Source organism: Streptopelia decaocto (genome assembly GCF_964273445.1).
Source record: "Streptopelia decaocto genome assembly, chromosome: 1".
NCBI lineage: Eukaryota > Metazoa > Chordata > Aves > Columbiformes > Columbidae > Streptopelia > Streptopelia decaocto.
In genome coordinates, this window is record NC_138663.1 from 110,792,545 (window position 1) to 110,813,127 (window position 20,583).

Genomic DNA, 20,583 nt, shown 5'->3' on the forward strand with positions numbered 1-20,583 from the left:
GAAAAGCAATTCATTCAGAGATGTTGTGATGCATTTTTATTTTTTTGTGGTTTGTTTTTCTTAAATTATCTAGCGATAGATTTCCTAATATAAAAATTTATCTGACAAATACTTGAAATTCAAAGCAAATATGTAGCATGCAAGAGGCTGCCAAGCCTGTACATCATATTTGAAATTGCAATTTATCTCATCAAGTTCAAATTTTAAATCAGAAAATGAAAGTGAGCAAAATGAATATAGATTATTTGATCATTCCTAACCTTTTGGTTAGAATCTTTACTTAAGTCTAAATGCAATCTTACTGACCTTTATACAGTTCTCAGTTAATTCATTCTATGTTTCCCTTAGAATCTATGACCCCAAGCATAATATATACACAAATTACTTCTCAGGATTGAAGGTCTAAAGATAAGGATATCACAAAACTGATATGCAACACAAAACTGATTGCAGCTATACCAGACAAGAAAAAAAAATAAATCATTGAAAGGGATTCCATGAGAAGAAACATGGGTCAAATAATCCATAGTCATGATTCAGTAAGTAAAGACTAAACAAATCACTCATGACAAGAAATGTGCCAGAACAATTGGAGAATATTCTGAAAAATAGGAACTTACTGCAGTCTGTAGGAGAACTGGCATCTTAGAGTGCCAGGGAAAGAAAAAATCCAAGAGACATTCAGCAGCTTCAGTGAGTTCACTTGGGAAAAGAAAATCAGTCAGGGAAAAAAATCCAACCTTGCCCCGAGAGGCCACTTAGAGAAACAAAAGCAGCCCAGCTGATATGTCTGATTATTGCATTCTCAGTCTTCTCTTGATTGTTGGATTGCCCTGCCTGCCAGTACTAGAGCATTGCACTGTCTATCAAAGTCTGTGCATCCATAGCAAATATAGCTGGTGATGTAAATCTTAGGTATCCATATCCACTACTTTTAAAATTGGTGTTGAAATGTATCTTAAAAAGCATAAATGTTAATTACAGTCCTGCCTTATATTAGACTGATAAGATAAAAAGAAGATAAAAAAGGCACAGTGGGTGAAGAGAGATCAATTTAATGCTGAATGTCTTATATGGATGAAATTTTTCCCTTGTGGAATGGGGAATTAGTTGGTCTGCTTATTTGTGGATCTAGCTGGTTCAGAAAAGACACTGAACCAAAGACAATGCATACAATAGATGTGGCAAGTGCTGTTTTGGAGAAGCTGTCAGTCTTCGGAGGAAACAGAGGAATTATGAGACTTCTTGGTATAATAAGGATATGTAAAATATCTGAGATATTGTTCCCCGTTTCCTTGAAGATTTCATTGGCCAGTTGTCAGAAGCTGTCTTCTCTTTGTCTGTCATCTAAATTAAGTATGTAATTGATCTTTAAAAAAAGAAAAGTCTGACAGGCAAATCTTTCTATTTTTTCCCTTAATATGTCTAATCTTTTCAAGTTCAAAGCATTCCAGTGGAAATGAAACATAATTCCTATTTTTGAAACCTGCTCATTAAGCACACAATGTTTAAAACATGAGCTTGAAGTATATGGCAATAAATTTTAGCTATCAGGAGTAGCTGTAAAATCTACTTTTTTATTGAAGATCTGGCATATACTCTATAAAATAAGACCATATCGTATACATGTCATTCAACTTTGTAAAAATTATATTGGCTATGTTAATTTTTTTTCTTGATGATGTGTAACACAGTCAAGCTACTTTTAACTACTGAAGTAAAATGAAATGTGTAGAAATGAAGTAAAAAGTGAAATTCAAGTAAATTCAAGTAAAAATCACATCCAGCTTACAATAAATATAACAATTTTGCCTACAATAGAAGTAAAATATTTAATGTTATGTAATTATATTCTATTACTCCATAAAGATATGAACTCCTTATATAGTATCAAAAGTTTATTATTCAGATTACTGCCTACAAAAATAGTTCATGTATTACTCTCCTCGCTCCAGAGCTGGAAAACAATGCTGGATTTAATGGATTTTAAATGTTGATACATTTATTTTAATTAGGAAAACAGGAAAGCCAGTTTCCATCTGAAATTCTCTTACCCAGCTCATTACTAAACTGACCAAACAACATTACGTGCATATCACATTTTAAGATTTAGTCTGCACAGAAATTATCCCTTCACTATTGAACCTCTCTGCAATGCTTCAGACTATACACTCTTCGTGAAAATTTTTACTGAATGAATTTGACAACAAAGCATAAGAAATTTCCTTTCCACTTAAATATGAGGATTGTCATATCAAGAGGACCAAGTTCTGTAAGTTTTGTGCAAGTGCACGAGGAAGCTGCTCTCCGCCCTCCACAGCAGGCACCGCGTCACGCACCGTCACGGTGGGAAAGCACATGGATTCCATCAGTTCCTGCCCCAAACGAGAGGCCACAGCCCTGCCCTCAGCCCCTGCACCAGCTAGGATTTGATAAAACTGCTGCTGAGTACTTATAATTCATTTCAAAACAAATTAAATCCCCTTCAGTTACTTTGCATGCAAGGGCAGTAACTCCCTGCTGACAGATGGTAACGAAAAGCAGACCCACGGTATCTTCCCGGAGTGCTCTTGCTCAGCCAGCGGGAACACATCTGTTCATTACCTCCGCTTTCATTTTAAAGGTAGTTAAAGGCTCAAGATTTCTCATTTATTTACACTCTGAGTTTAAATTTTTGTGACAAGTTTTGGAACCACGGCTTCACAGCCCTACAAATTACAAAGAAAAACTCTGCTCTTGGACAAACGTCTAAGAAATGTCAGGTATTTAATTTAGGTTTTTATGCTAGACAGCATGTTAATTTACATCGTGTAAAGGCAAATGGAAATGTATTATAGTTTTTCATTCCTTCACAATATTTTCTGTTTTGGTGTGGAAAGTTTAGACCTGAAGGACAGGAAAAGATCATGATAGCTGTGCTTCTAAGAAGCCAAAATAATACCTTTTTGGTGCTTGGTAGATAGGTTAACTGTCAGCCATACACATGGTTTTCATAGCTTGCTCACAGCATCACTCACTACGTATACATAATACATATACATAATTGTCACAAAACCAGGACAATAATCATACATTATTTATTTATGGTTCTCCATGTCTCTCTCTGTTCCATCTGACAGAAATTTCCTCCTTGCTTTTGTGTCTTGTACTTATCTACATTCTGCAGAAGAAACAATTAACCCCAGTGATTTTACCAGAATAGCAACTTTTTGCTTTATTTTATCTCAGTAGAATTTAATTCAGATGGATTCATTTATCCTGTCTCTAAGTTGAACAAGAGTAAAAGAATCATTACTTTAATCTCTTTGCTTTTACAATGAAAACTCAGGGCTCTTAGCTTTTTTCTGTGTTGAAATTCTGCATGGTTAAACAACAATTAAAAGGGAGATTAAAAATTAAGACAACAAAGAAGTATGTTTATAGAAACTGGCCTGCTACATCTCCAGTGTGAAGTGTGGAAAGCCTGCAGAATCTAAAACTAACAAAAATGTATGTCACAAGCTGATACATTTAACACAAGTCAAATACTCTCATAGGAAACTACAATGTGAAAGAGAGTAAAAATGTGGAGATGCATAGTCCTCAGTTAGCTCACTGCATAGCTAATTTATACAGATAGGCTCATATGGATGTTCTCAAGGAGTCAAATCTATGCTCCTGAGAATCCAGCTTTGTCCTCAGCAGGACAAAGTTCAGTGAACTGCTATAATCTGTATAAGAAAATAAGCTTGGCTGGGAAATAACTTGGAAGGCTTCCTTTGTGGGAAGTACTGAGATGAAAGACTACTGCATTTTTGCAGAAGCACTTTAAATCCTTCAAAAGAATGGGCACAGCAAGAGGGTAAGAAGACAGACACTCTTAACTGGCAAGTCGTTTATACAGAGGAAGAATAATGTCACAGATTAGTACAAACATAGAAGTCACAGCTACAGAATTCCAACACATCACCATGGCAGGACTACTGAATTGGTTTTTAGAGAGAAAGTATGTTGCAGACTTCAGTCCAACTCCTCCTCTTTATTCTGAGAGAACTGAGATCTCCCAGCACTGTGTTACAGACACGTTTGCCAAGCACAGAATATGCCACACACAACGGAGATGCAAACATGACTGGCAGTGTAGCTGCCTAATGTCACCTCATGCCCTGGAAGAATGCAGACTGAAGAGGAATCGGGATGTGCAGCATGATTGAATGCTTCTTCTGGTGTTGCAAAATCCAAAGTAGACATTCGATTTTGCTATCTATCGGTGCTTTGGAGCAGCTCTTCTATGTGTTTGATTAGAAGATAAGAATGTGCATGTGTATGCGTGCACACGCGAGATCCCTTTCATCATGGGGTGAGCTCTGCTAAGATGTGATCTAACCTGAATTACAATGTTAAAATCTGCAGCCTCCCCACCTTCATTATCTTTTTCAGAGCTTGAGACTTCTTTTTTTTTGACACTTATTCAATATTCTTTGTGCTGTGCATTTTTTCCACTTGCTTTTCAGATTTCTGAGGTACAATAATTGCCTGTTTTGTCTCCCAAAAACTTAAATTTAGAAATTTTAATGAATACCTAAGCCATTATTAAAGAGTGCAGACATGTCTGTGCCTGCTCCTGCCTTCCCATTCTCTGGGTTTCACTCCAGCCATCTGCAAGGTCTTCAAAGAACAAGACTGATTTAACTGAAAACTATTTTTTATATTCCTCTCCTTTTTTAAATCTAATAAAACCTTTGAATCTTGTACTAGACAAAGATCAAAAAGAAAAGGGTTGGATAAAATGAGTTTTCGAGCAATTTTACATGTTTTAATTCAGAGGCAAAACTGTCAACTCAGTCTCACCCTGTGCTGTTCAGTACCCAAGCAGCAATGTCCACTTGCTGCTTGAGAAGCCAAGATACTTCTGCTGTCCTGGAACACAAAAATTTGATTTCTCCATTCGCTGGGAAAGAGAGAGAGGTGGGGCCCAACTGTTGGCCTAGGCCTAGCTTGTCATCTTCATAAAGGGGGATGCACATGAAAGCGTGGAATGAAATCCACCAGAATGCAGCAGCTGGTGCAAGGCCATTCAACTACAATTTTCGTGAGGCTGACACTAGGCCAAGAAACTGCAAAATGGTAGAGACTGGGAAACAGGTTGTAAGCTGCTGATAATTATATTTTCCATAGCAATGATGCCTACACCAATAAAACTTGGAAAAAAAAATACAAACTGGCATGAATAATCTCAAGAAGGAATTACTGAAGTGATAGCTTTAGAGGTAAGTAGTTACTGCAGATTAATCGACTGGATGAAAAAGAAATTTAAACCTGGAAAATCATAAGGCTTGAAGATATCTAGCAGTAAGTAAACATCGCTGCTGAAGATTTAGCACTAAGTACCACCTGATTTATGGATTTATCAAATGCTATGCCATTGCAAATGTGAAAATGATGAGATAAAACTCTTAAGCATCAAGGGAAAAACAGATAAAATGAAAAACAATAAAATGTGTAGTAAATGTTAATGAAGGGGGCTAGCACCAATATTCTAGATTGATGACAGAAAGAAAATTATGTAAACATGAAAAAACCACTAGCTGTAGCTGCTTAGTCTTCATGGAAGCTTTTAGATAATTAACGACTGATAGAAAAGCAATAGGTCAAAGATTAAAGAAAGAATATGCCAAGTTTAAAAGTCAAAATGAGAGAGAAAACAATTTAGTTCTGTGTAAATATGAAATATGGGGGATGAGAATGAATGAAAAGGAAAATGACCGAGGACAGCTGGAGAAGGGAACAGATGTAACAGCTCACTAAGACTCATTAAAACTTGACCGGTTTGTTTTACATCTCAAGGACAGCAAGTTTTTTAATAAAATATGTGGTTGACTTTAAACTTTAATTAAACTAGTAATGCTATAACTCTTTATGACTATGAAGATACTTTCTAAAGTGAACAAAATTAAACAAATGTATTCATTTGAATTTGTAAATGGCCTAGAACAGAGGACTAAAAACCTAGTAAGGAATAAGCAAGAGCACCACTGACCATTTCAGCACAAAAAGTCAACAGTTACCCATGGCTGCTGGACACAAGTAGCACAGAGGGAGGTGGGAAGCACAGTATGAAATACATCTCCTGCCTGTGTTAAGAATTGCCAAGGCATCTCTCCCCATAATGGCAAGCCATGCCATGGGAAAGAGAAAAAAAGGATCCTTTCCTTTTATTGCCATAAACTGGCTCTTACGTGCCAGAACGCGGAATTGCTTTCCAGCATTTGTCTCCTGTAGATTGCACCTCCTCCTTGACAGAGCTTTCCAGCTTCCTTGTGACTGTTCCATTATTCATAGCCAAATACAAACATCAGAAAAATTATGAATTTAACACAACAGTAAGCCATCTTAGGTATAACCGTGCCTCTGAATTGCACTACAGACTTAGTTTTCTTCACATGTAACTCAAGTGCTGTAGCAGTGAATGTTGCCGTTGCAAAAGCCATCGGCAACCAGATGGCTTCAGTGACACTAGTTGAGTTTGCAAAGTGTTTTGGGAATCTAAGGAGAAACCATGTGAATATGTGTATTTCAGTTACTTGCACTACGTTCTTTATTGCAGGTATTGCATTACCTGTTTTCTTCAGAAGTTATGTATTGTGGTGTGCTGTGTCTCTGTTTAGGGCACATGAAGCCTGTGTTTCCAACTTGTTGATTTTTAAAATTTTCTCCTAATTTGTTAAGCATACACATCTCTTAAAGCAAACTAGCTTGATTTGGGATCTAAGCTCTAAAAGAATAGTCCATAGGGACTAATTTGTCCCTCTTCATTCCTCAGATAAAGAATTTACCAAATACTATCCCTAAAGGAATTCATAGTATAAAGTATGTGCATTGCTATGTTAACAAATCCAGTGTATCACGTTCACAGCTGCAATTTGGATTGTGTTGTTGTAGTTTTGGTTGGGTTTGTGGTTTTGTTTGTTTGTTTGTTTTTGTTTGTTTGTTGGTTGGTTTTGCAAAACCTGCCATACATACTCTTCAGTGGGAAATGGTACAAATTAACCTGTGATCCAGATACCCCGATGCTTTACTTAGTTTGCATATGATTTACAGCAGCATAAAACCAAAGAACATACAAATCAGTGCATCCTACTGTGCTTTTAAATAGGTAGCACACTTCTGCGAAATTTATTGTATGCTTCACTCCTTTTCGTTCTCCCCATTTAGACACCACAGGAACAGTACACAATAATCTAAGAAAATTACTAATTATCCTCTTAAATGACAAATGAAAATAGCTGGAATGAATTACTATTTATACTCACTTGATATAATACGGCACTTTGTTTGGTGAGATTGCCCTCTCCCAGGGGCCTTGGACAGAAGCTGTTAACAACAAACAAACAAATAAATAAATAACTGCACACACACATTCATACATACAAACATACCTAGAAGAGAAGCATGGAGGTCAAGTTCAAAGCAAACAGGAAAGACAACGTTAATCTCTAGAATTACAATTTTACACTTGGCCACGCTGATACAGGTCTGTTTGCTCAGTTGTCCATGAAGGCAGGAAGGATTAACCTGCTGTTCTGAAATTTCTGTCCTAATCTGAGAGAAATGGAACTCATTCAGCTGCAAAGATAAATACAAAAAAACCCTCCTTGACTACTAAGCTTACAGAACAGATAGGAAGCAGAACAAACAACCCATCTTTCTGATGTGTTCTTTTATAGCGTTTCACCTGCTAATGTGTTTGACTGAGTTTTCTTCAATGTCTTTCTTGGTGTGGTCAGTGCTTTCCTTTCTTCTAGGAACAGAATTTACATTTTATATTGGGTGAAATAACACTGAGAGACCATCTAAGTATTTTGTTTATTCTCTTGTTGACTTGTTCTAAATAGAGAACAATGCATTTTTATTTATCAACATTACTAATTGTGTCTTACTTACTTCCAATAACAGCAAATAATGGAGAAAATGAGAGTTTGATCATGAGACATAGTGAGGAAATGACATTATTCACTCTTGGCTATCACAGTGGTAAATGTCAATATCAAATTACAATTTAATAAAAATATTTTGTAACAAAGTTTTATATAAAACTCATTGCTGACAAAACAATTGTAAATAATTTTTAGTAGAAATTTTATTAGAGGCAGAGATAACTTATAGTTTAGGCCATAATCAGAAATATATTTTTTTAACTAAGAGTTTGTTATTTGTCAAAACCAGTAGAACCAAGGGTTTTCTTCTTTAATATAGTGATTTAAAAAATACATGAAAAGTAAACTAGTGGGGAAAAAAAGCCTGTCTGCTTCACCCAGTGTAACCCTTCTTTTTAGTGACCCCTGCTGTTCACAAAGGAAAATAATTGTTACCGAGACAATTCGTGATGAGCTGCTTGATCCTTTTGCTCAAGAGTATTTTTTTTTCCCCTCATTCAAAATACTTTAAAAATGCCAGTCCCAAGTTGCAGGTACTTTAACAAAGTCAACAAATCAAAATCCATACAAGTAAAATAACCAATGTGTACATTTCATACATCTTGTATCAGAACTGTTAACCAGATTCACAGAAGTCAGTGTACAGAATGAAACACACTTGCTCCTGTACCAGTGAACTGGAGGAAAGAGATGAAATGTGCTTATAAAAAATGGCTGTAGAGGGAAATCTTGCTATTTTGTTGGTTGCACATGCATGGATTGTGAGGAGGGCTGGAAGGAGGCTATGGACCCCAGAGGGGGAATAAATCAGATAGCAGCAGTGGAGGAAGATGGAGATATTCTAGATGGTCTGAAGAGGAAAAGGAAAAGCAACTGAGAACGGGGTACAGGCTGGGGAGTGTGGCAATGGGTTTTGCATGTATTTTAGACACTGCTGAGAAGCTAGGGAAAGGAAGGAATGTGTCTGGAAGAAATATGACTGTGATAACCCTGTTCTATATTGCCAGTGGCCAAGGCGTTATAAAAAGCCTACCACAGCATCTCTGTAGGTCCTGCTGTTTTCAGCCCTCACCTAACTAGCTGTAGCTAAGCTGAGTGAATTGCTTTCCTATTACTTACACAGTTTTGCATTCCTTAAAAAAGAAAGTCGAAATTAAATTTCAAGGGTATGAACCATGAATAAAGGTAACTCTTGAAGTGTACGAGAAACACAGAATTTGAACTACAGTGTTAGATCTCATGGAAAAATAGCATGCTGCACCGCCACTCAAGTTCGCATCATGACCCACGTGTACCAAAGCACAGAACTGTGTGCATTTTTAAATACAAATACTGAAATATACATATAATTTATATACGATCAAATGCTCCTTCTTGGGACAGAGACTGCTGTTTGGTTTAGTGTTCGTAGACCGTATAGCTGAAGGGCCATGAAGACGGAGGTTGCCATTCATTAAGCTCCTCATTTCGGTAGCACGGGCTGCAGCTGTACACAGCTGCTCAGTTTCTGTGTGCTGCTATAGCTTCAAAGGAGGTAAAGATACAACCTGTTTTGATGTTAACTACCATAAAACAAGAGAACATATCCTGCTTTTAACTTTGTTTTTAGGTTCATATAAAACACTTAACCCTGATGCTTAATTATTCTTTCTACTGGTGAGAACATACACTGCTATTAATGTAATTTTGCTGACTGATCCAATATTCTCCATTTTCCAGAAGTGGGTAGGAAACCAAAGCCAAGGAGTTAGACATCGATTACAATTTCATTTTACACTATCAATTGCTTGGTGATATCTTTGTATGTTTTTATTCAGTTATACTGACCTGTGTGTTAATATGTGGTCCATCAAATAGTTTTAAAAGGCCTACTCAGTGACAATGATAAGGTTTCTTACCCATGGGAAGGGGTATTATTTGAGGACTAATTTGAATACGATTATACTAAGTTACAATTTTTGAAAATAGAATACCCTTCAGTATTAACTAAAAATTGACCTTCTTACATATTTCGCTCCCAAACAATCATTCATATTCCCAATGGGAATACCATCAAGCTACAGTTCTTCCACTTTAAGATTTATTTTTTATTAAATTTGGTTTTAACTGAATAAAGGACAGGATAGATTGCTGCATATTTTTTGCAAGGTGTATTTCTTCTGTTGCTTCTGAATTAGTCTGGGTAAGAGCTTTGCAATCATAACTTATTATCACAGAATCTTACATACGATAGTGTTCTTGATACATTAGAAGGGGAACAAATACTTTGTTTTCACAAGAACTAAGTGCTTTAGGAATAACAAACAATTCTGTGATGTTCTGCATAATTGGATTTAATGTTCTTTCAAGGGATTGCTGTGAAGCTGCCTATAATACACTTTTACTTTCCTGGATGATTCTAGCCTTGCATAAATTTGAGTTGACAAAATACAAGATACTTTCTACAGCTATGCTAGGAGAATAATAATTTCATTTTTGGCACAAGTCCAGAAGCTGAGAACAACTGTTTCTTATCTCTGGTTACCAGTACAGGTTTACTATCCATTACAAACCTAGTGCAGGTAATGGACATAAATATTTAATTCCTGGTTAAGACCACTTTAGTTGCCGATCTGAAAACTCTTGCTGGTAGTATCCCTGTGTGCTACAGTACTCAAGAAGCAGACATTTTGTAATTTTTTAATTGAAAAGTGTTTTATTGTTCTAGCTTGCACAGTGTAAGAACCCATTATCATACACCCAGCTACTTGCAAGGCTGTTGACTGAAATCAAATACTACAACAAAATATGGGACATTTTAACAGTGAATAGAAATTTCCCTGTAATTTATTTGCATTAATATACATTTTAATGTTTACCTAATTTGGGAGTTTTATTTTTTTCCTTTGGTGCGCTCACATCTGAGTCTCACTTGGCCTATTCAACTTAAGTGAACACAGCTTTTGACGGCAAGCTGATATACTTTTTTTTTCAGAATGTATAATGAAACAGTAGCATGCTGGTTCTCTGAACTTCAGCAGTGTTTTAATCTATGCAGGGAACTGAATAAAATATTAAATAGGATGATGGTATAATTTTATCTGTGTTGATATCACAAAAAAATAATCTGATAAATATTTCACTTTAGCACTACAAACATAATGAAAAATACATGTATGTTTGCTAATAGTAAACTATTTATCCTCCAGTTACTCAAAGAGTAAATGTAGTATGTTTGAAAGTTACTCTCAGTGGTCCTTATTTATACAGTCAGCACACACTTCTAGTCACTGTATAATAGTATGAGTATACCTTTTAAGTTCTAAATACAAAGAAAATCTCTTGATTTTGACTCTTATTTGTCACTAGAGGTTAAAGTATTGGGAAACAGTCTTAGGACAGAAACTGCAAAGTAGCACTGCCTAGTATGCATACACCATACACTGTTACGTATATCTTCTCAATTATTTTTTTCTTATATTTATTATACAGGGTGTTTCAAAAAGATGGACCTAATTTGAAATCACTGTGTCTTTGAAACTGGGTCCATCTCTTTGAAACACCCTGTATATGCAATTTAGCATCATGATAGTTCAAGCTGGGCACAGTTATATGTTCACAATCAAGACCTGCACGACCTGCTTGGTGCCCATAGTAGCTGTAACTCAGCAAGGTGCTTAATTCTGTTCACATTTTAATAATGCTAATAATTTACTGCTTCAGCCTAGGAACTCTACCTGAATGTCTTACATTGTTCTACCTGGCATTGTCATCCTTAGTATCTTCATGCAAACACGGAGCTAGGAATTTGTTTATTTATTCACATAAAGTCTGTTTTCATACCAATTATTTTCACTGTAGCGAGATGTGGAGATGGTGACTTCAGCTATAGGCAGGCAGGGGGAATGAAATGTTGAGACAACCTTTGCCTCTGGAAAGACTCCGATTCCCCAAGAATCAGAAGTTCGCCTCTGTGTAAGATACCTTAACCTTTCAAAGAAGATGCATTGAGTGCTATTGCGATTATTTTCAAATAAGAACATTATAAATGAAAAATTATTGCTCTCCGCAGACTACAATGAGCTTATGCTTCTTTTTCCTGAGAAAATATGCTAAAGCAATGTTTCCCCTCCATAATCGGTTTATGATATACGCTGGCAGGATGCCACCTCCAATAGGTACGCCCGCGTGATGGTGGCACAATAGAAGTGTCTGCATAATCTATGAGTTCTTTGAGAACCTTCACAACAAATATCAGTATACATCTGTAACATATGATCTTTTTCCCCCCAGACTTATAGAGAATTGATTTCTAAATTATGTGCATTTATTATTGCACTAGGCGAGACCGAAGAACAATCAGATCATGTTGTGTAGCATTGAAGTCTAATGTTGCACTGTGTAGTTGAGATACTGATGTCAGAATACATCAGCTGCACAATTTAGAAGTTACAAGGCAGAAACCTCAGTCCAAACCTGTCTTTCATAAGGACTACACAGCATGGTGTGAGCTCCTTCTCCACTCGGATTCTGCTGTTCTCAAATCCAAGCGAACCCTCACTGCTCCCCTGCAATGCCAGCAGCACTGGCTGCTGCTGTAGCACACATGCAGACTTGTACTGAGTATACCATTTCAGAACACTTATAGTAAATTTGAAGAAGGGATTATTAGTCACGAAAAGGTTCAGCACGCGATCAGTGCCAATTACAATGACAGTAATATTACAAGAGTTATAAAAATCGGCCTTTCCACTCCACATTTCCTGCTGGAATCTTTATGGCAAATTTTTCTCACCTGCAGCCTAGGGTTGACACTGTATGATAAAACCTAAATAATGCACACATTTAATCACGAACAGTGTTTCCAGAAGTTCCAAATGCCACTTGTAACGCAAAATATATAATTCATCTAATGCTCATTCTCTTAAATGTCACACTACTGTAAAATGGCAAAACCCAAGGATCTACTTGTTTAATAAAGAAATACTGCATGAAATACAGCACAGTGATATAGTCTGTATTGATTCACAAATACTAAGTTACAGATACTTCATGTTGCTAACTTCTCTTGCTCTCTTAAACTCTTAAAAATAAAATCGCTAAAACTGGCTCACAAATGAGGTTGTAAAATGACCTAATCAAATTTGTGGAGATATTTATGCAAATGGAATAAGATAAATAGAAGAATATTTGGTAAATATTCCATGTCTCTCATAGCAAAAAAGAACAGAAAAATTCCAATGTATGTATATTGAGTATGTCTATTTTACCACAGTCCTGGAGTCTGAGAACAACAACATGTCCCAAACTGAACACAATGTACATCTCATGACAACATGGGCACATGGTTAAATGCACCAGAGTTAAATTTGGCAGTGTTAACAATGAAGTAGTTTTTGTTTAGGCTTCACAGACCCAATGTTACTCCAGAAAGATTATAAAATACTAGGGGAAAGGCTATCTTCACAGCCTACTAATTCAGACAGTGGACAAAAGTATAATAGGCAATAACCCATTTTCTTGGTCTTATTAAGATTAAAAAAAAAAAAAAATTACTTGCAAATTATTTAGCATTGCAGAATATGGGATTACCTACCAACCCAGAAATTAATTTGGCTGCCATAAGATAATAAGACGGCAATTCTCCTGACCACTCCCTCCCAAAAAACCTCTCTACTTTAAAATAAATACTATGTAGCATTTAAAAATTGCTGACAAACCAAGGAAACAAGAGAGAAAGATTTAGAAATAATTATTTTACACAAGATATTAATTACAAGGAAGAAATGCTTCCTTTCAGGTGAAGAGAGGGGAAGAACATTGTAATTTTAAAACCGAATTCATAATTTTGTTTAGAAATTTGTATCCCAATGTATTATAGTAGAAATGGTCACTTAGTACAAAAGTGCAGAAAAACGGAAAACATAGGTATAAGGGTAGAATTCCACAAATCCTATTTCATTGTGAATCAAATATATTATTAAGTTTCATGGAGAGATTATCTCTGGTTGTCCTGAGAAGAAAATATAATGGAAAAATCAAAGCCCACAAAAAAAGTGGCTATGGTCACAATATTCTAAACAAGAAATGGACTGAAGTCCTTAACTTTAAACCTGATCTATGCATCACACAAGTCTTGAGGTTGAATTAGTGCCCAGTGCAGCTACAAATTCACCATGATAACGACAATGGTAAGACTTGCGAAGTGAACTTTTTAATTGGTACTTCACTAATTTTCTTTTCTTCTTCTTCAGAAGCACATGAAGTCATTTTGCACAACAAGAAGTTTTCTAGCAATCAGGCTCCTCTAGATAATATGACCACATTTAAATGCAATAATAAAATCCTTTTTGTTCCAGGGAGTTCTCGGAGTTAGGCTGATTCTTTTGTGACTACTTATCTTCTGTCTTTATATTACTGTTTGGTAAGAGTTTCTATTCAAAACATTCAATGTGATATCTAAAAATATTAAATCATATATCCAAGATGTTGATGAATGGACACTGTCTTCAATGTCTACATGTCAAAATCACTATCTGGAAGATAATACAATATAATATAATATATGCAGTAAGAAATAAGAGAGAAAGATATAGCTGTTAGCACTGGAAAATTGTCTATCAGATGGATGGGTAAAGTGTCTTAAGAGTCCCAGAGCCCTGTCATTTTTAGTCAGATGTCTTAATTAGCAGGACTTGCCCTTTTTAAAGACATCTGCCTGTGCAAGAAAGAGCTTCACTAATCTTTGCTTTGCCTAATAATCTAAGCACTCACACAGAAGGTGGGAAATGCAAGCACTTGACTTCTCTCCCACACCACACTCAGACCCACACCTCCTATTTTTCAGGAGAGTGGCCTAAATAACTGAAGCAAGACACAAAAGCACAGAAAGACGAAGAAGAAGAAGAAACCCACATCTGAACTGTAACAGCTCTGAGCTTATCCTGAGAAAGAGAGACCGAGGTTACATAGCCTGCTCCTGTGATCTTGTTTCTTAAACAATTGTTTGACATAAAATGCAGCAGGTACACTCTGATTGTGAGCTTGCAATACAAAATGTTGGCTGCAGCATTTGTAACATTCCTGTTTCTGAATGAAAGCTGCTATGGCTGCCTTGTTTCATGTTGAAGTCAGTGCTGTTCCTGGTTGGAAGTCCAAAACTTAAAGGCATAGTGAGGTATCTCCAGTTAAAATACAGTTCCTAGCACATATTTAGGTATGCAGATTAGAAAGACTGGTACTGATGTATCCAGGTAGCAGAAGCTTGTGGCCTGGGAAATACAAATCACAAAATGTTAGTTAGATGTAAATCAGCCTTTTAGAATTGCAAACTGAAATGTTCTTTCTGTCCCTCATATTTCCAGGTTGTTTACCTTAACAAAAGTCCATGTTCTCTAAGCTTGGGAATCACAAGCAGCACCTGGGATCTCCCAGTCACACACTCCCAGTAATTGCCAGTTATATCTGAGTACTATTTCACACAGTCACTTCATTGATATGTTATACATACCAACAGGTGGCTCATACTGGAGCCGGACAGTAAATTGCAAGGTTTGTTTATACTTTTAAAAGACATAATACCTTATATTTATCAGCGATCACAAGTAATGCATGTGAATGAGCTATCACATTAAAAATAAGATTGATGGGAGGCTGAGTAGCACAGCAAATGATATTAAAACCAATCTGACATCAATCCTACCTCACATTTATTGCATCACAAAAAAAAAAAGTAATAACTATGGTGACAAATATAGGTGGGTTCTCCAAAAAGAGACAACGACTCCCATTTTTTGTAAGAGACAGCATCACAGAGCAAAATAAAGGAGAAGTAAAAAAAGTAAAATTATGCCAGAGTCACTGAAAACTCTGGAGTCTGCATTATGCTTGAAATTGCAGGTACTCTTTTCTACACTTCAGTTACTGTATATAGTTTTCAAATTAAGTATCATCATCCATGAAAGGGTCACAGATTTTTTTAAATTACTTTGCTAAATATTTACTAATTTCTCTTTCATAGAAAAGATTTTTTTCCTCTTTCCCCCCTTTTTTTTTTTCCTATTTTTGTTTTACATCGTGACTTATCATCCTAGTTAAACAGCAAAACCTTCAAAACCATCAGCCTCACTCTGTGGATATCCAACGATGTAATGTCTTGCACACGTAATACATTTATCAGCCATATCTTAACAACTATTGCTGTGAATGCTGGGAGCGTCTGTCCTTGGCAAGGAATAAACTGAGGAGGAGCTGGAACTCTGTGGAGACTGGCACAGTGAAATGAGTTTGGGGAAGCATGAAGGACTGATCAGAACATCAAGGGCTGAGGTGAGAGAACCCAGAAAAAAATGTAGGAGGCCTGGAGAGAGGCAAGTTCATGTGCCAGCACAAAAGTAAGGCCCAGTCTTGGCTAGAGACCTTTGCACTTGAGGGCAGACCAAAGCCTTGCTATAGAGACGCAAGTGTATACGAGCTCTTTTATAATTTTTTTTAAACTCACAGCCAGGAGACATCTGAAGAATCCTGTGCCACAGTATAGATAAACACTGTCACCTGGTCATTTAGAATAAGAAAGAGTGGAAAGAGAAGGTCAAGCTGCAAGAAAGGAGGATGGAAAAAAGATTGTCCCTAAATCAAAAATGTTACAAAGCAGGAGTCTTTTTTTTTTTTTTTTTTTTTTTTTATATTTTTCACTCCTTGTATCTCTAACTCACACCTTCCTTCCCATCGCTTTCAGAAATAGCTATAAGAATAGCTCTTAGAACAGGCTGCAAGTATTTAGAAAGAGGGACTACCACTTAATTCCTTGCCTGCACAGGGCATGACAACTATGAGTTCCCTGCATCACTACCCGATTACTTTTTTAACTAGGGTTTCAACAGCCCTGTGCAGCCTCAGTCCTGATCAAACAGAGACAGACAATTGATGCTCTAATTTCTATATATAAAATAATAACAAATACAAAAAAAACATTTCTGCAGATTAACAGCTCATATTTTTTTTATTGAAGATAAGAGAGAAATGTGATTCAGTCACTGATTTAACGCGAACTTGACTACAGTACCACACTTTTTGCAGATCAACTATAGAAGGACAATTTTTCAGGTAAGTATATAAACACTGTTGAGAGCTGAAGATCATCACTCATATGTTAAGGTGAGTTAGCATGTATGTTAGAGGGAAAGTTGGTGCTGAGTTTGAGAGGATGAACTGATTATTACTAGCATATAAATTAGGTATGAAGTAGCCAATAAATTGCATATTTTCCTTACTTATTGCAGTTTGCATTGATCTTACATGTATTTCAGCTCCTTAGATAAAACCACTTCGTGAGTTGAGCTTATAAAATAAAACCAGAGAGCAAAATTACCATGATTCATCTTTTCCCTGCTGTTGCCACAGCTAGACTGGATCAGTCACTTACAAGACATTAAATTCACCCTCATTTAACCTGCCCAGTTCTGTTTGGAAACCCTTATGTTTGATTTGTTCACTCCCAAAACTACAGATACAGAGAAAAGACTGGTGTTGCTGGCATTCTCTCTCATGCACAGCTACGTCTCCAACAGATGTGCTTCCATCAGTGCAGGGATGCAGCAGAGGCAGTACATGAAAAGCATGTCAAAGCATGATATTTTCCTCAGGTGTAGTAATAGTACATGATACAAAGGAACTTGATACTTTTGGAATTTGATGCTTATGAAAGATGGGACTGACAGATGTACTGACAGTTTTCAGTGACTGAGCACTTATACTTGGGAAGGATTCTGTAGATATTTTCGGTGCTTCAAAAACCTAATTTTTGCATGCACATGTAAGAATATGTATATGCACACACATCTAAGGAAGAGAGAGAATATACAAATACACGTGTCTCTTTTTTTCTCAGTGATTTGGTTATTTCCGAAGTGAGCACATTTTCACCTGGCTCCTTCTCCTAAAGCAAACCTCAAGTGGTGAGATGCATCCAGCATGATTTCCACTCTTTGCTGGCTCTGATTAGTACACGGAAAAATAATGTATTGTCTCAGTATCACACTAACGGTGGGTGGGCTAAAAGAGGTGACTGTCATACCACTGAGCAACTTTTAGATTGATCTAGTTTATCAGTAATGAGGCAGAAAGGGTCTAGGACACAACTGTCACACAAGTTCCCTGGTTGCATTCAGCACCAGCATAGAGAACGTGCTCTTCAGTGTGACAGTGTAGTTTCACATTGCGATAGAGGTTGGGTTAATTTACCCTTCAAATTTATTCCTTCACCAAGAATATACCATATGTAATAAGAAAAACAGGCCTCTGCTTACATATTGTGTTCATGCCATATACATGTACCAGTCATAAGAACTCGCATGTTCAACCTGGACAAGTCTGATTTGCAGTTATATATATTGAGCTGACAAATTATTGACAGTGATTAAGAGTTAAATAAAAGAGACTTTGAAAAAAAAGTATTAGAAATTAGAAATTACAAAAATAGGGCTTATTTCTTCTATGATGCATGGTTGAATCTTTGTGAGCCTGCATTATGCTTATATGGCACAATATCGACTCTGGTTTTGACTTTGCAGTTCATTCAACTGAGAATTTTCAGTTTCCCATTGAGATTTTCAGTGGAAAAATGGTTAACCAATTAAAATTACAATGCAGTATCAGCTGAAGAAAAGTTTGTCCTCTACCCCACTGTGAACATAGCTGTGCAATAATAGCAACATCTATTTCTGATGTCTGGATAGTTTGTCCCTGCATGTAGGAGACCATTATCCTGTGACTGTGTTCTGTTCTGCTGATACAATCTCTTAAATAAAGTTTTACTGTTTACTTTCCTTAATTGAAGTACAATAGAAAAGACACAGCCTCTGAGAAGATTCATTTTAGTCACTGGCTTAGAGCTTTGAAGGTGTTTCAAGTTGTCTTTCAGTGTACTTCAAAACATCCTTGATAAAAGAGTGTGTGTGGAGGTGGAGTGGGAATATTACTGGCAATTATGTTTTATGCAAAGTTGTAAAAAGTTTACTGAACTGCCATCCTTTTGCCAACTTTCCCACTGTGGTTTTGATCCTCTCAGTGCCCTGCTAAGTGATCAAATCCTGCAAAATGTTTTTCTTGCAGGTCTTATTTTGCCCCTTTTTGGAGCTGAATACTTCTTTGAACTGATAAACCCAATTTAATTTTCTTTGAATCCTTTCTAGGTTACAATCATCAGAAACTCTCACATATTTTTAATGTAATTTTAATTCACTAGTCCTAAAAGAGAACCTTTAAACAATGAAGATCAGCCTTGCTTTGATGTGATACTGGCAGATATTTTCCTTTTACCTTGGACTACATGAACTTATTTAACACTTTTCTTCTCATAGTAATGAAAAAAACCCAGAAAAATATTATAATACAATTTAAAATAAAAACTCATAGCAACAATAACTGACATGGATACAAAAATGTCAACTGTCTATACAAACTGAGCAAGAAAAATGGGAAATTACTCACTGGTAAGAAAATGTTGGGAAGTAGGGCCAAAATCCCTGTGAGCTTCATGCAGTTGCCGGATGCGCTCATCAATGGCCACCTGTCAAGAGAGGAAAAAAATGACTCTCTTCTAAACAAGGAACAAGTAGCAATTACAGTCAGATACTTTTTTTCCATTAGAGAACATTCTGTTTAAAATTAAGCAGGCTCCTGCAACAATCATTACTCCTCAAGATTTAACTGAGATTTAATGGGTTTTATCCAAAAGAAAGGAGGTCGAAAAAGGTTTGGGTTTGATTTTTGGTATTTTTTTCCCCCTCAGCTACACCTGATGCTAGAACAAGTTTAAAATGAAAAGGCTGGTAAATATAGGTACAGCAAACCAGCCTGACTTTATGTACCTGAAGAGAATAGCACTGTTGCTTGCCAATACTGAAGTCAGAAACATTCCTCTGTTAATACTTTTACAGAATTACCTCAAAAGTACCTTTTGAGAGTTTACTATTATAAATCAACATGTGAAAAGTAATCTCTCTTAAATGTGGCCATGATAACCATATTTTAGCCAAGTGCTGAAATGAGGATAACCAAAGAGTGTCTGGTACAAACATTTCTTTGTTATTTTAATCAGTCAAATCCAAGCCCCTCAAGCTTTTTCTTGGAAAAGTCCTTTGAAGAACACGTTGTTCCCAGTGTTTTGTTGGGTTAATGCACAGCATGAAAACACAGATGCTATTAATAATTCTCAGACTGGTTTTATCTTTACCCTTGAAAATCCCAGTAGAATTAAGTATTAAGCAAGCAGTCAAGAGAGGGTGGTTGCTATAAGATTCCATAGTGTATGAATGACATCTATCAGCAGCTTTATAGCCTATTTACTAAAAGGATACCATCACTAAGTTAGGGCTAAGAATAGGATTAGGTAAAGCAAGGAAAAATATTTGAAAGTAATGCTAGAATATTCTAAAAAATATATTAAGTAAAATGAATGTTAGGAAGCAGATTCAGTTAACTTAGATATTGCCTGTAAGAAAAAGCATTGCATCAACACTAGCAAAGCAGAAAGTAAAACTGATTGATCTGTTTTTCTTGTCCTAGTTGTGAGATGCATAACAAAGAAACTAATAGGTTGCATGGGTAAAAAGCCATCCACAGTTTAAAACTTTCAGAGATTTCTTTTGGTTGGTGGTAGGAAGGAGAAATAACTGGGTATGATTCA

The 20,583-nt window shown here is 36.3% G+C and overlaps 1 protein-coding gene across 12 annotated transcripts in view; it reads right to left on the reverse strand.

Annotated features, from left to right (window-relative positions):
* The window catches only part of DMD (dystrophin), a 1,259,796-nt gene that overhangs the window by 112,388 nt on the left and 1,126,825 nt on the right, over positions 1-20,583 (reverse strand). For all 12 annotated transcript variants that reach the window (XM_082049442.1, XM_082049444.1, XM_082049438.1 and 9 more), the window contains 2 exons: positions 19,386-19,464; positions 7,293-7,353 (listed from right to left, as the gene is read on the reverse strand). In XM_082049442.1, the coding sequence (XP_081905568.1) occupies positions 7,293-7,353; positions 19,386-19,464 (140 nt within the window). The remainder of the gene's footprint in view (positions 1-7,292; positions 7,354-19,385; positions 19,465-20,583) is intronic.